Here is a 19,667-nt window from a genome sequence, read left to right on the forward strand (position 1 = left end):
AATATAGAGGCCTAATTGGAAACAGGTGTACTGTACATATGATGAAAACAACTTTTAGAAGCAGCAGCCATGTAGTTGTCATTTTAATTGCTATCTGAATGGTTTAGCAGCCCGCTTAGGTCAAGGTCAATTAGTGATATAATTATTGCTAGTGATGGCCACATCCTGTGAATTTATAATAAAAAAAGTTCTGATCATTTTAAAATTATTTGATGCAATCTTTTCAATGCAATATGTGAATATCCTGTCAGTATAATTTGCACGCAATGAAACCTCAAAGCTAAAAATTTATCAGTGAAAACAAGTTGACAAAAATTACATTTTTCTTTATGCTTAATTTAGTTTTCTGCAATGCTTTGGGATCAGCATTGAAAGATAAATGCTTTCCTGATCCTGAGAGGAAGGGAGATACAGTCAGAAGCAGGACAACTGGGCTATTCCTGGAGCTTTTTCATCCTCTCTGTGAGATACTGACCTGGTTGAACATCGAGCAACCTCAAAATGACAGTGAGCAAATAATTATTGAATTAATAAGTCCATATCTCTTCAAACTTTGTTTGTGAAATTACATATTGTTGGTAGAAATATGCTTTCTAATATGTGTTATAAAGCTTTTAAGTCTGTAATTTTTTTCAGTCAGAAAATATTATGCTACAATTGTCTGGGTTAATTTATTCACCTAATCATTGATTGAATCACTGATTGTCGATTCTGCCAGATTTTGTTAATTGGAGTGAAAGTCAGACAGAATTTCCTCCATCGGATTACTTCCCAAGCAGTGAAAATGAAAGTGTAGCATTCTGCCTGTTTTATAGGATGTATGTTAAGAAGGTGGATGTTGCAAGTTAATACTGTTATACTGGAGTAAGAAGTGAGCAAGCTGAATCATGTCAGCAGCCCCAAGGATATAAAATGCTTCACTACATTTTTATCTTGTATTGCTGGCCAGAACAATTTTTGCCATATGGGATTAGGAATGCTAATTGGTTGGTACATTGTCCTTTATTGGCAAGCGCACTGCAAGCTCAACTGAGGACCTTAAATTTAGATACTAGTGTAAGCTATTAGAGTCCTCAGGATTGCTCAAAGAGTGCTGCCCAGTTGCAGAATCACACCTGTCACTATGGATTTTCATTTTGAGGTTTGCAAGTGGAGGCTGATTGCTAGTAAGAGCTGGAGGAACATGTTCTTTGATTCATTGTAATATATAGCCTAGGTACCAGGTGTCAATTAGCAGGGTGATGGGCAGAAAATATTTTTAGAGTGATGTAACATCCTTTTTGTGGAAAATATTACATATATTGACACTGTAAACTAGCAGTGTTAATTTGTTGATTTTATTTTACAGTAAAACCTATAAAGTAGTTCACGTATAAAGTAGAACAAAACCGCATTCATATACAGGGAATTATTCTTTGCAAACAAAGAAGATGGGCATTTCTTATTCATCCTGGAATTATGAGGACCCTTGGGACTCCCAGTTCTTTCTCCATGGCTATACCCCAACCATTTGGAATCCACTTGCAAAACAATAAATTGCTATTTCTGCACTCTTGAGTGTAGAAGGGTGAGGGGAATTTGGTTGAAGCTTATGGAATACTGAGAAACATGAATACAGTGGATGTGAAGAAGATGTTTCCATTGACAGGAAAGACTAAAACACAAGGTCACAGCCTCAGAGTAAAGGGAAGACTTTAGAACTGAGAAGAGGAGGAACTTCTTCAGCCCGAGGGTGGTTAATCTGTGGAACTCATTGCCACAGAGTGCTGTGGAGATCAATTGAGCGTATTTAAGATACAGTTTTTTGATTGGTAAGGGGACCAAGAGTTACAGGATGAAGACATGAGAATGGGTTTCAGAAACATATCAGCCATGATTGAATTGTGGAGCAGAATTGATTGGCAGAATGGCCTAATTGTGCTTCTATATCTGATGTTCTTTCTCCTATGAGTAAAAGTTACTGTTTGGTAATATTTGTCATTGTCTTGAGCTCAAGATGAAAAGCTTTGGAGCAAGGAACTTTGGTAACACTTTTTAGCAATATTCAAATTCTATAGCAGTGAGCAGTTATTTAAACAGAAGCATGAGAAAGGTGGGAGTACAAGCAGGAGGAACATAGCACCTATCCCAAGGATTAAAGTAAAAGGATGGCAGAATAGCTGTGGAGAATTGGGAGAACAAAGAATTCTGAAATAGGAACTCCAAGGATTTAATTGGAATTGCAGCAGAACAGTGACAGAGAGAAATGAATGGCACAGCTGGCATATAATCATAGATGATGTCACACTTCAAGGAGGGGCAGGGGTGAGTATGTTTACAGGTAATCATTTAAATTAACCTATTTAGAAGGAAATCTAAAAAAATTCATTTGAAAACTTAAAATGTTTAAATTGAAAAGTCTGGAGGCAAGGAAGCCTAAGCATTAAGACGAAGATTAACAAAACACAGCTGAATTAATATCAGCATGATACCACCAGAAAGGAAGGAAGCTTGGTGAGTATTTGTGAGATTTCTTTTCTGGATCAAGCGCAAGTCCTGTGTTTGTTTCTGGTAAATTTAGATCTCCCTAACAAATAGAGAAAGTACAGGTATTCCAGTTCAGTTAAAATCATGTTCTTTGTCTTGCTAACATACAAAAATAGATAAAACAGATACCGTGGATGCTGAAGATCTGAACAAAAATAGAAATTACTGGAAGAACCTGGCAAGTGTGATAACATCTATGGAGAGAAAGCAGAATTAACATTTTAAGTCAAGTGGCTCTTCTTCAGAATTCTGAGGAAGGGTCACTGGACTCAAAACATTCACTCTGTTTTCTTTCCATAGATGCTGCCAGACATACAAAAATAGAAGTAGGTCACTTGTCCCTCAAGCTTATTGTGCCATTCAATAAGATTATGATTGTAATATCAACTCCACATTCCAACTGCCCTTGCTTACTAAGAATCTGACTTTTAAAAATATTCAAAGACTCTGTTTCTACTGCCTTTGGAGCAAGGGACTTGCAAAAATTCAACTCTCAGAGAAGAACTTTTGCCTCAGTTCTTTCTTAAATGGGAGACTGCTTACTTTTAAACAGTAACCCCTATTTAAACAGTGATCCTTAACAGTGACCTCATCAAGATGATGGCAGAGTTGGGCTCCTGAATTGGGGCTCATTGGCTCTGACTGCTTTTCATTTCTTTCTTTTCTATTTTTCTCTCTTTTTTTTAAATTCTCTTTTCCTTGCTTACCTTTTGTCCTGAGCTCCGATCCCAGCATGGACTTCATGGCAGCAGTGAGTGAGCCCAGCATGGACTTGAATGAGCCCTTATTTTTCTTGGATGAACACAGGACCTGGTATTGGAATCAGAAGTTGCTACATCGCCGGAAGCAATGTTGGCAAGGTCGACTCAGCAGTGGCACCTGAGGACTTTCTTGTTGGTTGGGTCTGGCCTGGCGGCGGTGGAAAGGCATAACGGCAACATGGACGAGGTGGGCCCAGCGGCGAGAGATGCAACTCTGATGTTGGTGGGTCAATGCAGGCTGCGGTGAGGTGATGGTGGAGAAGAATCGGCCCTGTGGTGAAAGAAAGCACCTGAAGATTGGTGACTTCACCGTTGGCTGGGTCCAGTGTAGATGGCAGTGAGGCAGTGAACAAGGGATGGTGGTACGGGCATCATTGGTGATGAGCTGGCTCAGGACTGATGAATTCTCTTTTTTTTTCATGTTCCTAAACTATTCAAAATGGCACCGGAACACGCAACTAAACATTTCACTGTACTTCACTGTTTCTCTCACTGAAATACGAGTGACATTAAAATCATTCATATTCACAGCAAAAATCATTCATATTTTAGATACTCCCCACATGAGGAAACATAGTCTTCACGTCAACGCTGTCAAGACTCTCATATGTTTCAATTGTCATCTTTTATTCTTCTAAACTGCAGTGGATACAAGCTTAAAATGTCCAAGCTTTCCTCATAAGATAATTGTCAGCCTGGTAAAGCTTGTCTCTGCTGCTTCTAACACACTTACAGTCATATCCTGTGCTTCCTAATTGTCCTGTATGCTTCAATATTCAGATCCCAATATATGTCATTCTGTGGTATGTCTCTGAAACAGCAATCAAATTTTATATACTTCTGCTTTCTTGAGCGACACTTTCATTTCCTTAAGCTTATTTGTTCTATACCAATTTACATGTGTTTTACATAAGCTAGAGAGTATTCCCTGAGATCCAGAGAGACTGGATCTTTCTCCTCCCAGTGTAGGTTCGTCTCTAACCCTGAGCAAATATCCGAAGCCCTGGTGCCTGGTTAGGAATACAACTGTACGAACTCACAGCAGAGAACAGTGTCAGTCCCCCTCTCTATGCTGTCATCTACTACCACTGCATTCCCTTTTCCTCCCCATGTTTGAATGGTTTCCCATACCATAGTCCTCTGGTCAGTTAGTTCATTCATCCTGCAGTCCCCCAATCTCATCCAATTAAACTGAAAGAGTCCTGAACTTGTTGGACAATTGAAAAGGCTGAGATTCCTATGCATCTGCCCTCTAGGACCTCTTGAATGTCTAGGAGTCACAACCTCTTGTTCCTGATCAGTGACCGAACTTGAAGGCTATCTTTTGCTAGTGCAAAGCATCCAGGTAATATTTCCCAACTCTGTGTTGCACTGTCTACACTTTGGCCTCCAACTCATTAACTCTGAACTGAATCTGCTGCAAATATTCTAAAGTGCTTCTGCAGTCATAGACAGCCACATGTGACTTCACTAGAAGGACTCAAGCTTAGGTTTCAGAGTTTGAGCAGCAGATGGAATTACTACAGTACATGTATGAGGTGAAAACTATGTGGAATTTACATTTCTGGAGATAGTCACTTTGCAGTTTAGCTTTTTTATGGAGAGAGAGGGCATTGGTGGCTGCCAGTCTGCAAAGGCTCCATTTTGAGGAATCACAGATCAGCATAACTCACAGATGATTCTTCTCAATTTTAGATGGAGTAAGACAGATCTTAAGGATGTTAAATGGATCTGAAAGACTGCTGTGTTTCTTCCCAAGCAGAATGTCTTCTAGATAACCTCTTTAGCAGGTTTCATTTAGATGTTAATATTTTGGATATTATTAGGGTCCAGATATAACTCAAATAATGAGCCCTCCCCTACCCTCAACGCAAATAGGGTGCAGAGTCAAGTTCAAAACTGAGTTATACAGAGCACTGAGAGACAATTTAACATCTAAAACACACAAAATGTCGGAGAAACTCATAAGGCCTGAGTTTCAGTTTCTAGTCTGATATGAAACTGCAGAATTGATATAAAGTTGAAACTATTTATATGTTTATTACATGCAATTCATAGTCACACGAAAGCAGTCAATCACAGTACTAAACAAGTCTAAGAAAAGAAAGGAATGTAATTTTTAGAGTAGCAAGTCTAGATTTTAAATTCGGTTGTTGGCGTAGTAAAACATTTTAAATAGGATAGTCATCATTTATTAAACCAGCATTTGTCTCAATGACCTGAGTGAAGACTACAGAGTTAGTGAGATGATTATGTTCTTGTTGAGGTATGCATCTTAATTACAACGAGGTTTAGCTTTTTCAGTTCCAAATGTAGTTTTGATCTACAATCATTTTTAAGTTGGTCCAGCCCTCCTTGATTATAGGAAAATACATAAAATTATATAAATTTCACATAAAGCCTGATCTTTATTCTAGTTTGTCAGAATTCACAGTCAGCAATTGTTTCACGAGTCATGAGTCTGCGTTTTAAGATGTGATAAAGCTCAGGGGTTGTAGACAGCATTTTTAGGCTGAGATAGATTCTTATCAATAGAGGAATCAAGGGTTACAAGCCTTCTCCTGTTCATATTTCTTATGATCTTATTATCATCAAAACAGGTTTGATTAATTGAGGGCGGGGCCTTTGCATGAGTCCTTATTGAGGGCTCAGGAACTGAAAGTTGCAGACTTATTAACAAGGCAGAATAAATGGGAATATCTGCAGTCACACACGTGTTAGCATGGTATGTTAATTCTTTCATGACAAGGGTGTCACTGTGTGTCTTAGGCATCCTCAAAGAGGAATGAGAAGGTGAGCTATGTTATGCATATCAGTTAAATGATATCGATTGAAGGCTTCCAGGCATTTTTAAAGAGCAAGGGAATAAATCAAATTGTTGAATATCAATACTATAAAAATGTATCTTCATCTCTCCTCTCCTGTTAACATTCTGAACCACATGCTACATGCAAAGATTTGACCTTGTGTAACCATTGCTTCTTGATCTCCTTAAATCTGTGCTTTCTGGTTTTTGATCTTTCCACCAGTGGAAACAGTCTCTTCCTATCTACTCATGACTTGTCATACTTTACCAAATCTTCTCCAACTTTATCTGCTCCAAAGAGAACAGTTCCAACTTCTTCACTCTTTCTCTAATAGAGTTAGGATTACTGAAATGAATGAAGTTCCTCAACATTGGAACCATTCTCATCAATCTTTTCTGAACCCTCTCCAAAGCCTAGAACTGGATGCAATACTCCAGTTGAGTCTGAACCCGTGTTTTATCTTGGCTTAATGACATCTTTGTTTTGGCCCTCTATGCCCACATTTGTAAGGCATTGTATAAAGTTAAAGATGTTGGGTTCTTTATTAAGCATTCTCGGAACCTGTCCGGCTTGACCTTCAAGGATTTATTTATTAATACACTCAGGTCAATCTACTCCTGCTTCCACTTTAGGATTGCAGTTTTTGTTTTGCATCAACAATAAAGACAAGATCTGCATTAGAGTCATTGGATCAAAAGCATTAACTTTTTTTTCTACAGATGCTGCCAGACTTGCTGAGTTTTTATTTCAGATCTACAGTATCCACAGTATTTGCTTTTATTTACATTGTCTTCTTGCTTTCATACCAAAATGAATTACATTCCACTTCTCATTATTAAATCTCATTTGCATTTGTCTGCCATGCCACGAACCTGTCTATATTATTTTGAAATTTTACACCATCCTCCTCTTGGTTCACAGTACTTCCAAGTTTTGTATCTTTTGCAATTTTTGGAATTACTCGTTGTACACTGAGATCTAGGTTATTAATATAAAAGCAAAGCACTGTGAATGCTGTTTTTGTTTTATTGATATATATAGATAACAGGAAGAACACTATTTGTGGAGAATTCCACAATAACATCCTCCAATCTGGAAAATGCCCATTCACCAATATTCTACTGTTGGTCACTCCGCCACTTTCAAATGCATGTTGCTATCATTGCTTTTATTCTGTGAGATCTAACTTTCCTGAAAGGTCTGTAATACAGTACTTCTTCAAATACTTTTCGGAAAGTTATGTACACAACAGCAACAACATTACTCTTTTTAACACTGACTATTGAAAAATCAAAGGCAAATTAATTAATCATGATTTGCTCTAAATTAATTTGTACTGGCTTTTTAAAATTAGCCCACGTTTGCCCAAGTGACTATTAATTTTGTCCTGCATCACTATTTCTGAAAGTATCATCAGCATTTAAGTTAAATTGGTTGGCATATATTTGCTGAGCTTGCCTTTATATCCTTTTTTGAACAAGTTCTCCAGTATTCTCATACCACCCCTCAGACACTGAAGCAGTCAACGTCCAAATGTGACCAGACCTAGACAAAATCCAGGTTTAGGCTGAAAACTGGCAAACTAGATTTTGGACAGATGTTAGAGGTAATTTCTTTTCTTAGAGTAGTAGGGAGATGGAACACCCTGCCTGCAACAGTAGTAGACTCACCAACTTTAAGGGCATTTAAATGGTCATTGGATAAACATATGGATGAAAGTGGAGTGGTATAGGATAGATGGGCTTCAGATTGGTACCACGGGTCAGCACAATATCGAGGGCTGAAGGGCCTGTCCTGCACTCTAATGTCTATGTACATATTATGCCACACAAATGCCAGGTAATGACCATCACCAAAAAGAGGCAATCTAACTATCATCATTGATTTTTCAATGGTGTTGCCATCACTGAATCTCCCACTATCAACATCCTGGTGGCTACCATTGACCAGAAACTTAACTGTACTCATTACATAAATAGTGCCTACAAAGCTGGTCAGATGCTAGGAATTCTGCATCTCCAGAGGCCCAAAGGTCTGTCCACCATCTACAAGACATGAGTTGAGTACAATGGAAAGTTGTCCACTTGCCTAGATGGGTGTAGCTGCAATAACACTCAAGACGCTTGACACCATCTAAAATAAAGCAGCCAACTTCACAGGCATTGCGTCCATCACAATGTAAAAGGCTCAGGAAAGAAGTTCAGGTGCCCCCATTGGTCATACTTCTATCAGTTAGACTGCTTGGTGGGAGGGATGGTCTCTCAGGGCAAAGCAGCGTCAGCCAAGTCATGGCACCACAGGTGGCCTTGCTGCACAGAAGGGGAGGAAAGTGAGTGGCAGTGATACAATGATTGGGAATTCAGTAGTGAGGGGTACAGCCAAGCACTTCCTGTGGCTGGAATCCAGGATGATATAACCTGGTACCAAGGTCAGTGATGTCACAGAGCAGCTGCAGGACATTCTGGAGTGGAAGGGTGAACACCTAAAGGTCATAGTACATATAGGTACCAACGACATAGTCATCTCAGGATTACTCCCAGTGCCACATGCTAACAAGAGCAGAATAAGAGGATAGATCAGATGAATGTGTGACTGGAGAAACGATGTACCAGAGAGGGGTTTAGATTCTTGAGACATTGTAATCATTTCTGGGGAGGGTAGGAGCTGTACAAGTCTGATGGGTTACACTTGGACAGAGCTGGGACAAATATCCATGTGGAGGCTTTTGCTAGTTCAGTTGGTGAGGTTTTAAACTAGTGTGGCAGGGGATTGGGAACCAAAGCAGAAGCTTAGATGGATCTGATTCAGATCAGGGAACTGGAGATAGAACATTACTTAGTGATGTAGTCAGCAACTTGGAAAAAGAAAAGAAATGATGATTAAAATGTATCCAGCAAAGAAAGTTGACAGGTTGAGCTGTTTCAATGCAAGGACTATTTTAAAACAAGGCAGATGAACAAAGGGTTAATAGTGTGGCGCTGGAAAAGCACAGCAGGTCAGGCAGCATCCGTGGAGCAGGGAAATTGACGTTTTGGGCATAAGCCCTTCATCAGGAATGTCGATTCTCCTGCTCCTCGGATGCTGCCTGACCTGCTGTGCTTTTCTAGCGCTACAATCTTGACTCTGATTTCCAGCATCTGCAGTCCTTACTTTCTTCTAGATAGACTAAGGGCACAGATGGACAAATGGCTGCATGATACCTTTACTATAACAGAAACCTGGTTAAAGGAGGGGCAAAATTGGCAGCCCAGTATCCTTGGATATAACGTTTGCAAGCAGGATCATGTTGGTGATGAAAAAGGAGGTGAGGGTATCAGTGTTGATTAAAGAATCCATTACAGTTGTGAGAAGGAATAATGTACTAATCAGGTTAACAAATGAGACTTTATGGGTTGAGCTTAGGAGTAAGAAAAGGTGCAGTCACACTAATAAGAATACAGACCCTTGAATAGTGAGAGGGAGACAGAAGAACATGTAGACAAATTTCTACCAGTAGGAATAAGAGGGCAGTAGTGGGAGAATTTAACTATTTCAATAACAGCGGGGTTTCAAACAATATGATAGGCATTTAAGGTGAAAAATTCATGTTTTCTTTTTGTTTGAAACTATGTGACAAGCCGAACATGAGTATGCGCAATCCTGGATTTAGTTTTGGAAAATGGAGATGGATAGGCGGATGAAGTGACAGTGGTTGGCCATATTGGGGATAGTGACTTCAGTTTGGTTAGATTTAATATTACTATGGAAAACACAGAGGTAGATCATGAGTAAAACTTTTAAACTGGGGAAGGCAAGTTTTTACAGCTGAAAAGAGAGGAAATAACACGCGCTCTGAGGATTATTTTGCAATCTTCATTAGAAACAGGTAAGGTGACACACTAGACACAGGTGAGGTACCAGAGGACTAGAGGAATGCAAATGTGGTTCTGTTGTTCAAAAAGGATACAAAGGAAATGCCAAAAAATTAAAGGCCATTTCGTCTCACTTCGGTGGTGGGTAAATTGTTCGAATAAACCTTGAGAAATTGAATAAACTGTCACTTAGAAAGGCATGAACTAATCAGAGATAGTCAGCATGGCTTTGTTAAGGGAAGGTCATTCCTTACATATTCAGTTTAATTCTTTGAGGAAGTGACATGGAAAATCAATGAATGAAGTGCAGTGGATGTTGTCCAAATAGATTTTACTGAGGCATTTGACAAAGTCCCACATGGCAGACTGATCAAAAAAGTAAAAGCCCATGGGATACATGGGAATGTCTTGAATTGGATCCAAAGTTGGCTGAGTAACAGGAAAGAAAAGGTAATGGTTGATGGCTGCCCTTGTGAATGGAAAACTGTTTCAAGTGATGTTCCACAGGGCTCATCATTGGGATCCCTGCTGTTTGTTTTATACTTTAACGATTTGGGCTTGAATGTTGGGAGCACATTTGGGAAATTTGAAGACAATACAAAAATTAGCCATGTAGTGAGTAGTGCAGCTAATAGCTGGAAGCTCCAAAATGATATAGATGGTAGGTGGAATGGGAAGGAAAGTGGCAGATGGAGTTCAACCCTGGTATGTGTGAGGTAATGCATTTAGAGAGATCAAACAGTAAAATGAAATACACAATACATTGAAATATGCTGTTAAAAATCATACATGTTTTAGTCCAACAGATTTATTTGGAAGTACAAGTTTTTGGAGCGCTGCTCCTTTGTCAGGTAACCAGTAGGGCAAGATCACAGATCACAGAATTTATAGTAAAAGATCAGTGTCATACAACTGATGTGGTGTATTGAACAAACCTAGATTGCTGTTAAGTCTTTAATCATTTAGAATGGGGTTGCAGGTTTTTATTATGTAAATCCCAGGACTACTTTTAGTCACATTCCCGAGGTAACTTAAGGTTTTATACAAAAAAGGTGACATCTCAGCTCAGACAATGCATTAAAGGTGTGAAGTTAGAGTCTGTCTGTATCCCAACCTTGAGTCAGACTGGTTCTATTTTCAAAGTAAGAATGTATAAATGTCACATGGACTGACTGCCTACAGATTATGTGCTTATTGAATAAAACACTTCTCTGGCTGTGTCGAGGGCATCTTGAAACTCATTGTACGGGGACTCCCAGCTTCTGTTGCGACTCTACAGATTTTTTACAGGAACTCAGCACCCACAGACCAGTCGAATCAGGAACATTCCTTGCCGCAGTGGATATTTTGACACTCTACACCAGCATCCCCCACAATGATGGCATCTCTGCAACAGCCTCAGCACTCAATACCAACAACTGCCAATCTCCAGGTACCACCTGACAATTCATCCCCTTCATCCTTGACCACAACTTCTTCACCTTTTGACAACCAGTTCTTGATCCAGACACACAGAACAGCAATGGGGACAAAGTTGCACCTCAATAAGCCAACGTTTTCATGCTCAAGTTCGAACAAGACTTCTTTGCTGCACAGGACCTCCAACCAACACGGTACACCTGATATATTGACGACATTTTCTTCCTCCTGGATCCATGGCAAAGCATCACTGAAATAATAACACAATGGCATCAACAAGTTTCATCCCACTATCAGATTTACCATGGACTATTCTTTCAAATCATTCTTATTCTTGGACAAATGCATCTCCATCAAGAACAGGCACCTCAGTACCTCGCTTTACTGCAAACCTACAGATAACCTCACAATGCTGCACTTTTCTAGCTTCCACTCTAAACATAAAACAGCCATCCCCTACGGACAAGCCCTGCGCATACACAGATCTGCTCAGATGAGGAGGAATGTGATGGACACCTGAAGGTGCTGAAAGACGCCCTCATAAGACCAGGATATGATGCTCCACTCATTGATCGCTAGTTCCGACATGCCACAGCGAGAAACTGTAATGACCTCGTCAGGAGACAGACACAGGATACGACCTATAGCATACCCATCGTTGTCCAGTACTTCCTGGGAGCAGAGAAACAAACCATGTTCTTCGTTGCTCATTATCAATGAGGATGAGCACCTCGCCAAGTTCTTTCCTACCTCTCCACTTCTCGGTTTAAACAACCACCAAACCTTAAACAGACCATTGTTCACATCAACCACAACACCATACAACTCTGTGATGGCAACCACTGCAAGACATGTCAGAGTGTTGACATGGATACTGTCATTATAGGTGGGGACACCATCCACCACATGCATGGAAGCTACTCATGTGACTTGGCCAACATCTGTCTCAGACACTGCAAGTAAGGATACCTCAAGACATGGTATGTTGGCAAGACCAAGCAGATGCTATGACAATGGATGAATTGTCACTGTACAATAATCACCAGTCACAGAACACTTCAGTGGTCAAGGACATTCAGCCTCGGATGTTCGGGTGACCGTCCTCCAAGGCGGGCTTCGAGATACGCAACGACTTAGAGTTGCCGAGCAGAGGCTCATAGCCAAGTTCAGTACCCATGAGGATGGCCTCAACTGGGATCTTGGATTCATGTCACATTACAGGTGACCCCACGACACTAAACACTCTCACACATAGACCCTCTGCCATACATATACATATACACACACACAATCTCTTACTCTCTATCTCCCTCACACGCACCCAAATATAAGTCGAATTTGCATTTGCAAATGCATACGCTTTTGTTCAGTAAGCACATAATCTGTAGGCAGTCGTTTTATAAATATCTACTTTGGAAACAGAGCCAATCTGATTCAAGGTTGGGATACAGACAGACTCTAACCTCTCACCTTTAATGCATTGTCTGAGCTGAGATGTCATCTTCTTTGTATAAAACCTTAAGTTATCTTGGGAATGTGACTTGAAAGTAGATCAGGGATTTACATACTGATGAATGGAGACCTGCAACCCCATTCTAAGTGATTAAGGAATTAACAGCAATCTATGTTTGTTCAATACAACACATGACACTTTGATCTTTTACTATAAATTCAGTGTTCTTTGATCCTGCCCCGTTAGAACATAGAACAATACAGCACAGAACAGGCCCTTCGGCCCACGATGTTGTGCCGAACATTTGTTCTAGCTGAAGCACCCATCCATGTACCTATCCAATTGCCGCTTAAAGGTCGCCAATGATTCTGACTCTGCCACTCCCACAGGCAGCGCATTCCATGCCCCCACCACTCTCTGGGTAAAGAACCTACCCCTGACATCCCCCTATACCTTCCACCCTTCACCTTAAATTTACGTCCCTTTGTAACACTCTGTTGTACCCGGGGAAAAAGTTTCTGACTGTCTACTCTATCTATTCCTCTGATCATCTTATAAACCTCTATCAAGTTACCCCTCATCCTTCACCGTTCCAATGAGAAAAGGCCTAGCACTCTCAACCTATCCTCGTATAACCTACTCTCCAATCCAGGCAACATCCTGGTAAATCTTCTCTGCACCCTCTCCAAAGCTTCCACATCTTTCCTAAAGATTAGCTACCTGATGAAGGAGCAGTGCTCCAAAAGCTTGTACTTCCAGATAAACCTGTTGGACTTTAACCTGGTGTTGTGTGATTTTTAACTTTGTCCACCCCAGTCCAACACAGGCGCCTCCACGTCGGGAATATACTGAGAAGAGTAAATGAAGTGAGAGATTTTGGCTTGCAAGTGCACAGGTCCCTAAAGATTGCAGTACAAGTAGATAAGGTTGTAAAGAAGGCATGTGGAATGCTGTTCTTCATTGGCAGAGGTATAGAATACAAAAGTAGGAATTTATTGATGAAATAGTTTAAGACACTGGTGAGGCTACAACTGGAGCAATGTTAACCAGAAATAGTTTTTATTGCTGGAAAAGCTCAGCAGGTCTGGCAGTATCTGGACAAAAATCAGAATTAACATTTTGGGTCCAGTGACCTTTCCTCAGAACTGATGATAGCTAGAAAAATGTTGGTTTTTATGCAAAAGGTTGAGTGAGGAGAGGCGGTAATGAGTAAATGATAGGTGAAGATAGACAGCTCAACAGACAAAAGAGTGGATGACAATCTGGCTAAGAGGATGAATAGCTGTTGTGGGAGGGAAAAGAGAAGGTGAGGGCCAAATTGTGGGAGATGGGTCAGAGCCAGCTGAAGGCCCTGTCAACTACAGTGCTGGGGAGTCCTTAGAAATTTCGAAGGCCCCTTTGTTGGCATCATCGAAACAGATGTGACAGAGATGGAGAAATTGGAATAGAGCCTTTACAGGAAGCAGAGTGTGAGGATGTATAGTCAAAGTAACTATGGGAGTCAGTAGGTTTATAATGGATATTAGGCAGAAGTAGGGACTGCAGATGCTGGAGATTAGAGTCAGGATTAGTGTGGTGCTGGAAAAGCACAACAGGTCAGGCAGCATCTGAGGAGCAGGAAAATCGATTCCTGATAAAGGGCTTTTGCTTGAAATGTCGATTTTCCTGCTCCTCAGATGCTGCCTGACGTTATAATGGATATTGGTGGCCAGCCTCTCCCCAGGAATGAAAACCGATGTCAAGGAAAGGAGGAGTCATAGATGGACCAAATAAAGTTGAGACTGGGGTGGAAATTGGAGGTGAAATTGATAAACGTTTCTAAACCTGGAAGAGAGAGAAAGGTAGAAGAGAGAGAGAAAACAGCACTGATGATGTCATCGATATACTGGAAAAAAGAGTTGTGTATGGGGCCCAGAATAGGAATGGAACAAGGAATGTTCCATGTACCCCACATTGAGGCAGGCATAACTGGAGCCCATGTAGGTACCCATGGCCACCCCTCTGACCTGAAGAAAGTGAGAGGAGTTAAAAGAGAAGTTGTTCAAGGTGAGGACAAACTCAGCCAGGCAGAGGAGCATGGTGGTGGATAGGGACAGTTCAGGCCAATGTTCCTGAGACCATCCTGATGGAGTGGGCTTGTAAAGGGATTGCGCATCCATGGTAAAGAGGAGGCAGCTGGAGGCTGCAAGCAGAAAATTTTGAAGCTGAAGTAAAAGTCAGAAGAATCGCACATGTAAGTGGGAAGAGACTCAGAGCTGGTGCAGAAATGAAAGGCCAAATGGCCTCCGTCTGCTCCATAGCCATTCTTTGATTTTGAGTTTCTGCACTTAGCACTGAGGAGTTCTGAGCTAAAAAGCAACGCAAACCATAGAAGCTGGTAGCCTGTAGGTTAGCATTGAAAAACCAGAGCAATGGAAGCCACAAAGGCTGAGCCCAGTGATAATGGTGCCCACTGTGATCTGTGTTCACTTACCATTCTAATGAGGTGAATTAAAAACGGGCAGGACAATGCCCAAGGTGGGCAAAGTTAGTGTTACTTTGGGTGGGAATGCAAAATCCCTGTCTGTTGGACATTAGGACATGGATGAGGCAAATTATGAAGCATACATTTGCAAACTCCAACTACATTTCATTTGCAATAATTTCTTTCTCATTTGCAATGTATGTAGAATGAACATGCTTGTGCTTCAAATGCTAGTCAAAGATAAATTGCACTGTGTCACTGATGCTTGCAAATCTAACTTTGTCATTGCATTGATGCAGAAGTTAGCAGCAATGACTTAAAAGCAGGGGTGTGCTGGGCAATAGTAACCCATAATTTGTAAAACTTCCAAGGGTGTGGGATGATGTGAGAATCACTGCATCATGTGTCATCTAAGTATGATTTACTGAAAACAATGAAAAGTTTAATAATTGATGTAGGTCTGTGGGGGATGGAAAGAGAGTTGGAGCACTGCAGGCACTTCCTTTTTGGCATGATATGTTGGTCACTAGGCTGATGCGGCATCTTTACGAAGTTAGTGCGCATGTTGCGACCAAAGCTGTGATGGAACCAAAAATAAAGCTCCACTGTTTGGAGTATTCTGGGGATTGGTCCTTCAGTTTAGTCTAGTCACATGTGCTACATCATCTTGGCAGGCTGTGCTCTGCAGTGTGGCACTGTGATACATGCTAAGGAATGTGGAGAACGGAAACAATCTTCCAAGAAGTAGCACAAGGATCTCAAGGTGGCAGAAGCTCTCCCGGTGTATGACAGAGCTCAGTTTTATCATGTCCAACCAACTAAAGAGGAACACACAGTTCCTGTCACTGAGACCTGAGTGCAGCAGACCATTTTGGATTGTAGAATACTCATTGACAATGCCAGCATTTAGTTTGCATTGAACTGCAGCTTCTTGGTTTTGTTTGTGTTCACTTTTGCTAGCTGTAAGCAAAAGTTCATGTCAAGAGTTGTTCATTTGCACGCCTGTCAGTGATGTTCGCCAAATGGACAATGAGAAGCTGTTGGTCTGCAGTGTCAGGAGGACTGCAGATGCTGGAGATCAGAGTGAAGACTGTGGTGCTGGAAAAGCACAGCAGGTCAGGCAGCATCTGAGGAGCAGGAGAGTCAACGTTTCAGGCATAAGCCCTTCATAAGCCATTCCTGATGAAGGGCTTATACCCAAAACGTTGATTGTCCTGCTCCTCCAATGCTGCCTGACCTGCTGTGCTCTTCCAGCATTGCAATCAAAGTCTGCTGTGTCAGTCATGCTGGCAATCAGCTGTGAGCACTGTAGGTTTGTGGCTGCTGTGCTATTACGTTTGCTCATCACCGGATAGTTGACGCTCACCTGGTTTCACGGCATCCTTTCAAAGAGGGTGCAGTGTCAGGAATGCCAATCCATTGGCGAACATCTGCAGACGAGTAATTTGTTCCAGGAATGCTGTATGGCAAGTTGAAAATAGATTTGGATGAAGGGGACGCCATAGAGACTGGGTACATAGTTAATGAGATGAGTTTGATAAGATGTGATTAGAAATCTTACTGTGCCTTGCTGCAATAAACCCTCCTAAAGAGGTGACACAACAAGCTCTTCGCCAAAGAATTTAGATTAAGCCCTTTATTTCTTTTTAGCAAGCAACAATGTTACAATTCAATTAAAATGTAGTTCACTGATTCAAACTTAAGGAGCAAATTTATTGCAAAGTTTTTAAATGGAAGAAGAGTCATTACTTACTAACCCTGAGGAAAAAGATACAGTCAAGTAACAAATTCATAACTAGGCAGTTTGAAAGTCTTTAGAGCTGTTGGGGTGTTAGATTTTAACTTGAGACTGTATTTGTTTAATGAGAGTCATAGAGTCGTAGAAATGTATAGCACGGAAACAGACCCTTTGGTCCAACTCGTCCATGTCGACCCATTCTAGTCCCACTTACCTGCACCCTGCCCATATCCCGCCAAACCCTTCCTATTCGTATACCCATCCAAATGCCTCTTAAATGTTGCAATCGTTCTAGCCTCCACCATTTCCTCTTGCTGCTCATTCCATGCACGTACCACCCTCTGCGTGAAAAAGTTGCCCCCTAGATCTCTTTTATATCTTTCCCCTCTCACCCTAAACCTATGCCCTCTAGTTCTGGACTCCCTCAACCCAGAGAGGAGACTTTGTCTATTTATCCTATCCATGCCTCTCTTGATTTTATAAATCTCTATAAGGTCACCCCTCAGCCTTCGATGCTCTAGGGAGAACAGCCCTAGCCTATTCAACCTCTCCCTATAGCTCAAATCCTCCAACCTTGGCAATATCCTTGTAAATCTTTTCTGAACCATTTCAGGTTTCACAACATCTTTCCAATAGGAAGGAGACCAGAATTGCACACAATATTCCAAAAGTGGCCGAACCAATGTCCTGTACAGCCGCAACATGTGCTGTAACTCAGCAGTTGGAAACCTTTGTCGATATCTTTGAGTTTTTGTTGAATGAATATTCTAATTTGCTTTGTCTATCTGGTGTTGTCTTTCGAGTAAATGAGATAAAACAGGGAGAGAGAAAGTGCCTTTCATTTCTGTTGTGACAACTCCATTTTCTCTCTCTCTGGTTCTGCTGAAAAGGAGTTGTCTGAAATATAGTTCATTTGTGTATTCCAGTGTCTGAGGTCCCATAACTAGTTGTCCAAGCTGTATAACTTGTAGGCAAGTGTTTCTTCCCAAGTTGTGAAATGTATCAATAGAACTGTAAATCAACTGCAAGACACATGTTCTCTTACTTGTCTTTTGTAAACAGCATTAATTTTGGCTCATCTGCTTCTTGATGGTTTACAAGCTGATTCAACCTTTTGGCTAGCTGATTGCTGTCATTATTTTAAGTCTGTGTTTCTTCCTTCTTAAAAATAACTTTAGAAAATGAAGGTCCCACTTGCCTTGAAATTATTCAGTAAACATTGCTCATTCACATTTCCCAGATATCACAACAGTCCCTTTTCAGTGCAAGTATACCATTCCATGTAATATTCATATAATTTGCAATTCATCACATTATCTGCTGCTTTTAATTATTCCAACTCATTTAAGAGTAAAACTACTTACCTTTCCTCCACCTACAATAATTAGGCTTTTCGAATAAATTCATTGATCATTTCTAGATTTATCTCATTTTTATTTCAAACCTTTGTTTTGACCATGCAATGACTTTGGACTTTAAGTTTAAATAGTTTAAAATTAAATGTTATTGTCCACACAGTAGTATGATTTTAGTACTTCTATTGAATTCATTTGGACGACTGAATAATTATACAGATGATCTGATATATAAAATCCAAGCTAACAAGTGTACAGTAAAAGTGAACTTCATATCTATTTGTTATTGCTATGGAATAAACTTTTCTAAAAGACATAGAACATAGAACATAGAACAATACAGCACAGAACAGGCCCTTCGGCCCACGATGTTGTGCCGAACTTCTATCCTAGATTAAGCACCCATCCATGTACCTATCCAAATGCCGCTTAAAGGTCGCCAATGAATCTGACTCTACCACTCCCTCGGGCAGCGCATTCCATGCCCCCACCACTCTCTGGCTAAAGAACCCACCCCTGACATCTCCCCTATACCTTCCACCCTTCACCTTAAATTTATGTCCCCTTGTAACACTCTGTTGTACCCGGGGAAAAAGTTTCTGACTGTCTACTCTATCTATTCCGCTGATCATCTTATAAACCTCTATCAAGTCACCCCTCATCCTTCGCCGTTCCAACGAGAAAAGGCCGAGAACTCTCAACCTATCCTCGTACGACCTACTCTCCATTCCAGGCAACATCCTGGTAAATCTTCTCTGCACCCTCTCCAAAGCTTCCACATCTTTCCTAAAGTGAGGCGACCAGAACTGCACACAGTACTCCAAATGTGGCCTAACCAAAGTCCTGTACAGCTGCAACATCACCTCACGACTCTTGAATTCAATCCCTCTGCTAATGAACGATAATACTCCATAGGCCTTCTTACAAACTCTATCCACCTGAGTGGCAAACTTCAAAGATCTATGTACATAGACCCCAAGATCCCTCTGTTCCTCCACCTGACCAAGAACCCTACCATTAACCCTGTATTCCGCATTCTTATTTGTTCTTCCAAAATGGACAACCTCACACTTGGCAGGGTTGAACTCCATCTGCCACTCCTCAGCCCAGCTCTGCATCCTATCTAAGTCCCTCTGCAGCCGACAACAGCCCTCCTCACTGTCCACAACTCCACCTATCTTTGTATCATCTGCAAATTTACTGACCCACCCTTCGACTCCCTCCTCTAAGTCATTAATAAAAATTACAAACAGCAGAGGACCCAGAACTGATCCCTGCGGAACTCCACTTGTA

The 19,667-nt window shown here is 41.0% G+C and overlaps 1 protein-coding gene across 11 annotated transcripts in view; it reads left to right on the plus strand.

Annotated features, from left to right (window-relative positions):
* ccdc142 (coiled-coil domain containing 142) overlaps positions 1 to 19,667 on the plus strand; it is a 177,800-nt gene that overhangs the window by 59,532 nt on the left and 98,601 nt on the right. For 10 of the 11 annotated variants that reach the window (XR_011961347.1, XM_072575566.1, XM_072575549.1 and 7 more), the window contains one exon: positions 343 to 507. The exons of the other annotated variant lie outside the window; for it this stretch is intronic. Coding sequence is in view for 9 of the 10 variants with exons in the window: in XM_072575566.1 (XP_072431667.1) it covers positions 343 to 507 (165 nt within the window). In the remaining variant the exon portion in view is untranslated. The remainder of the gene's footprint in view (positions 1 to 342; positions 508 to 19,667) is intronic. 11 annotated transcript variants of the gene reach the window in all.

This window comes from Chiloscyllium punctatum, chromosome 1 (genome assembly GCF_047496795.1).
Source record: "Chiloscyllium punctatum isolate Juve2018m chromosome 1, sChiPun1.3, whole genome shotgun sequence".
Taxonomy (NCBI): Eukaryota; Metazoa; Chordata; class Chondrichthyes; order Orectolobiformes; family Hemiscylliidae; genus Chiloscyllium; species Chiloscyllium punctatum.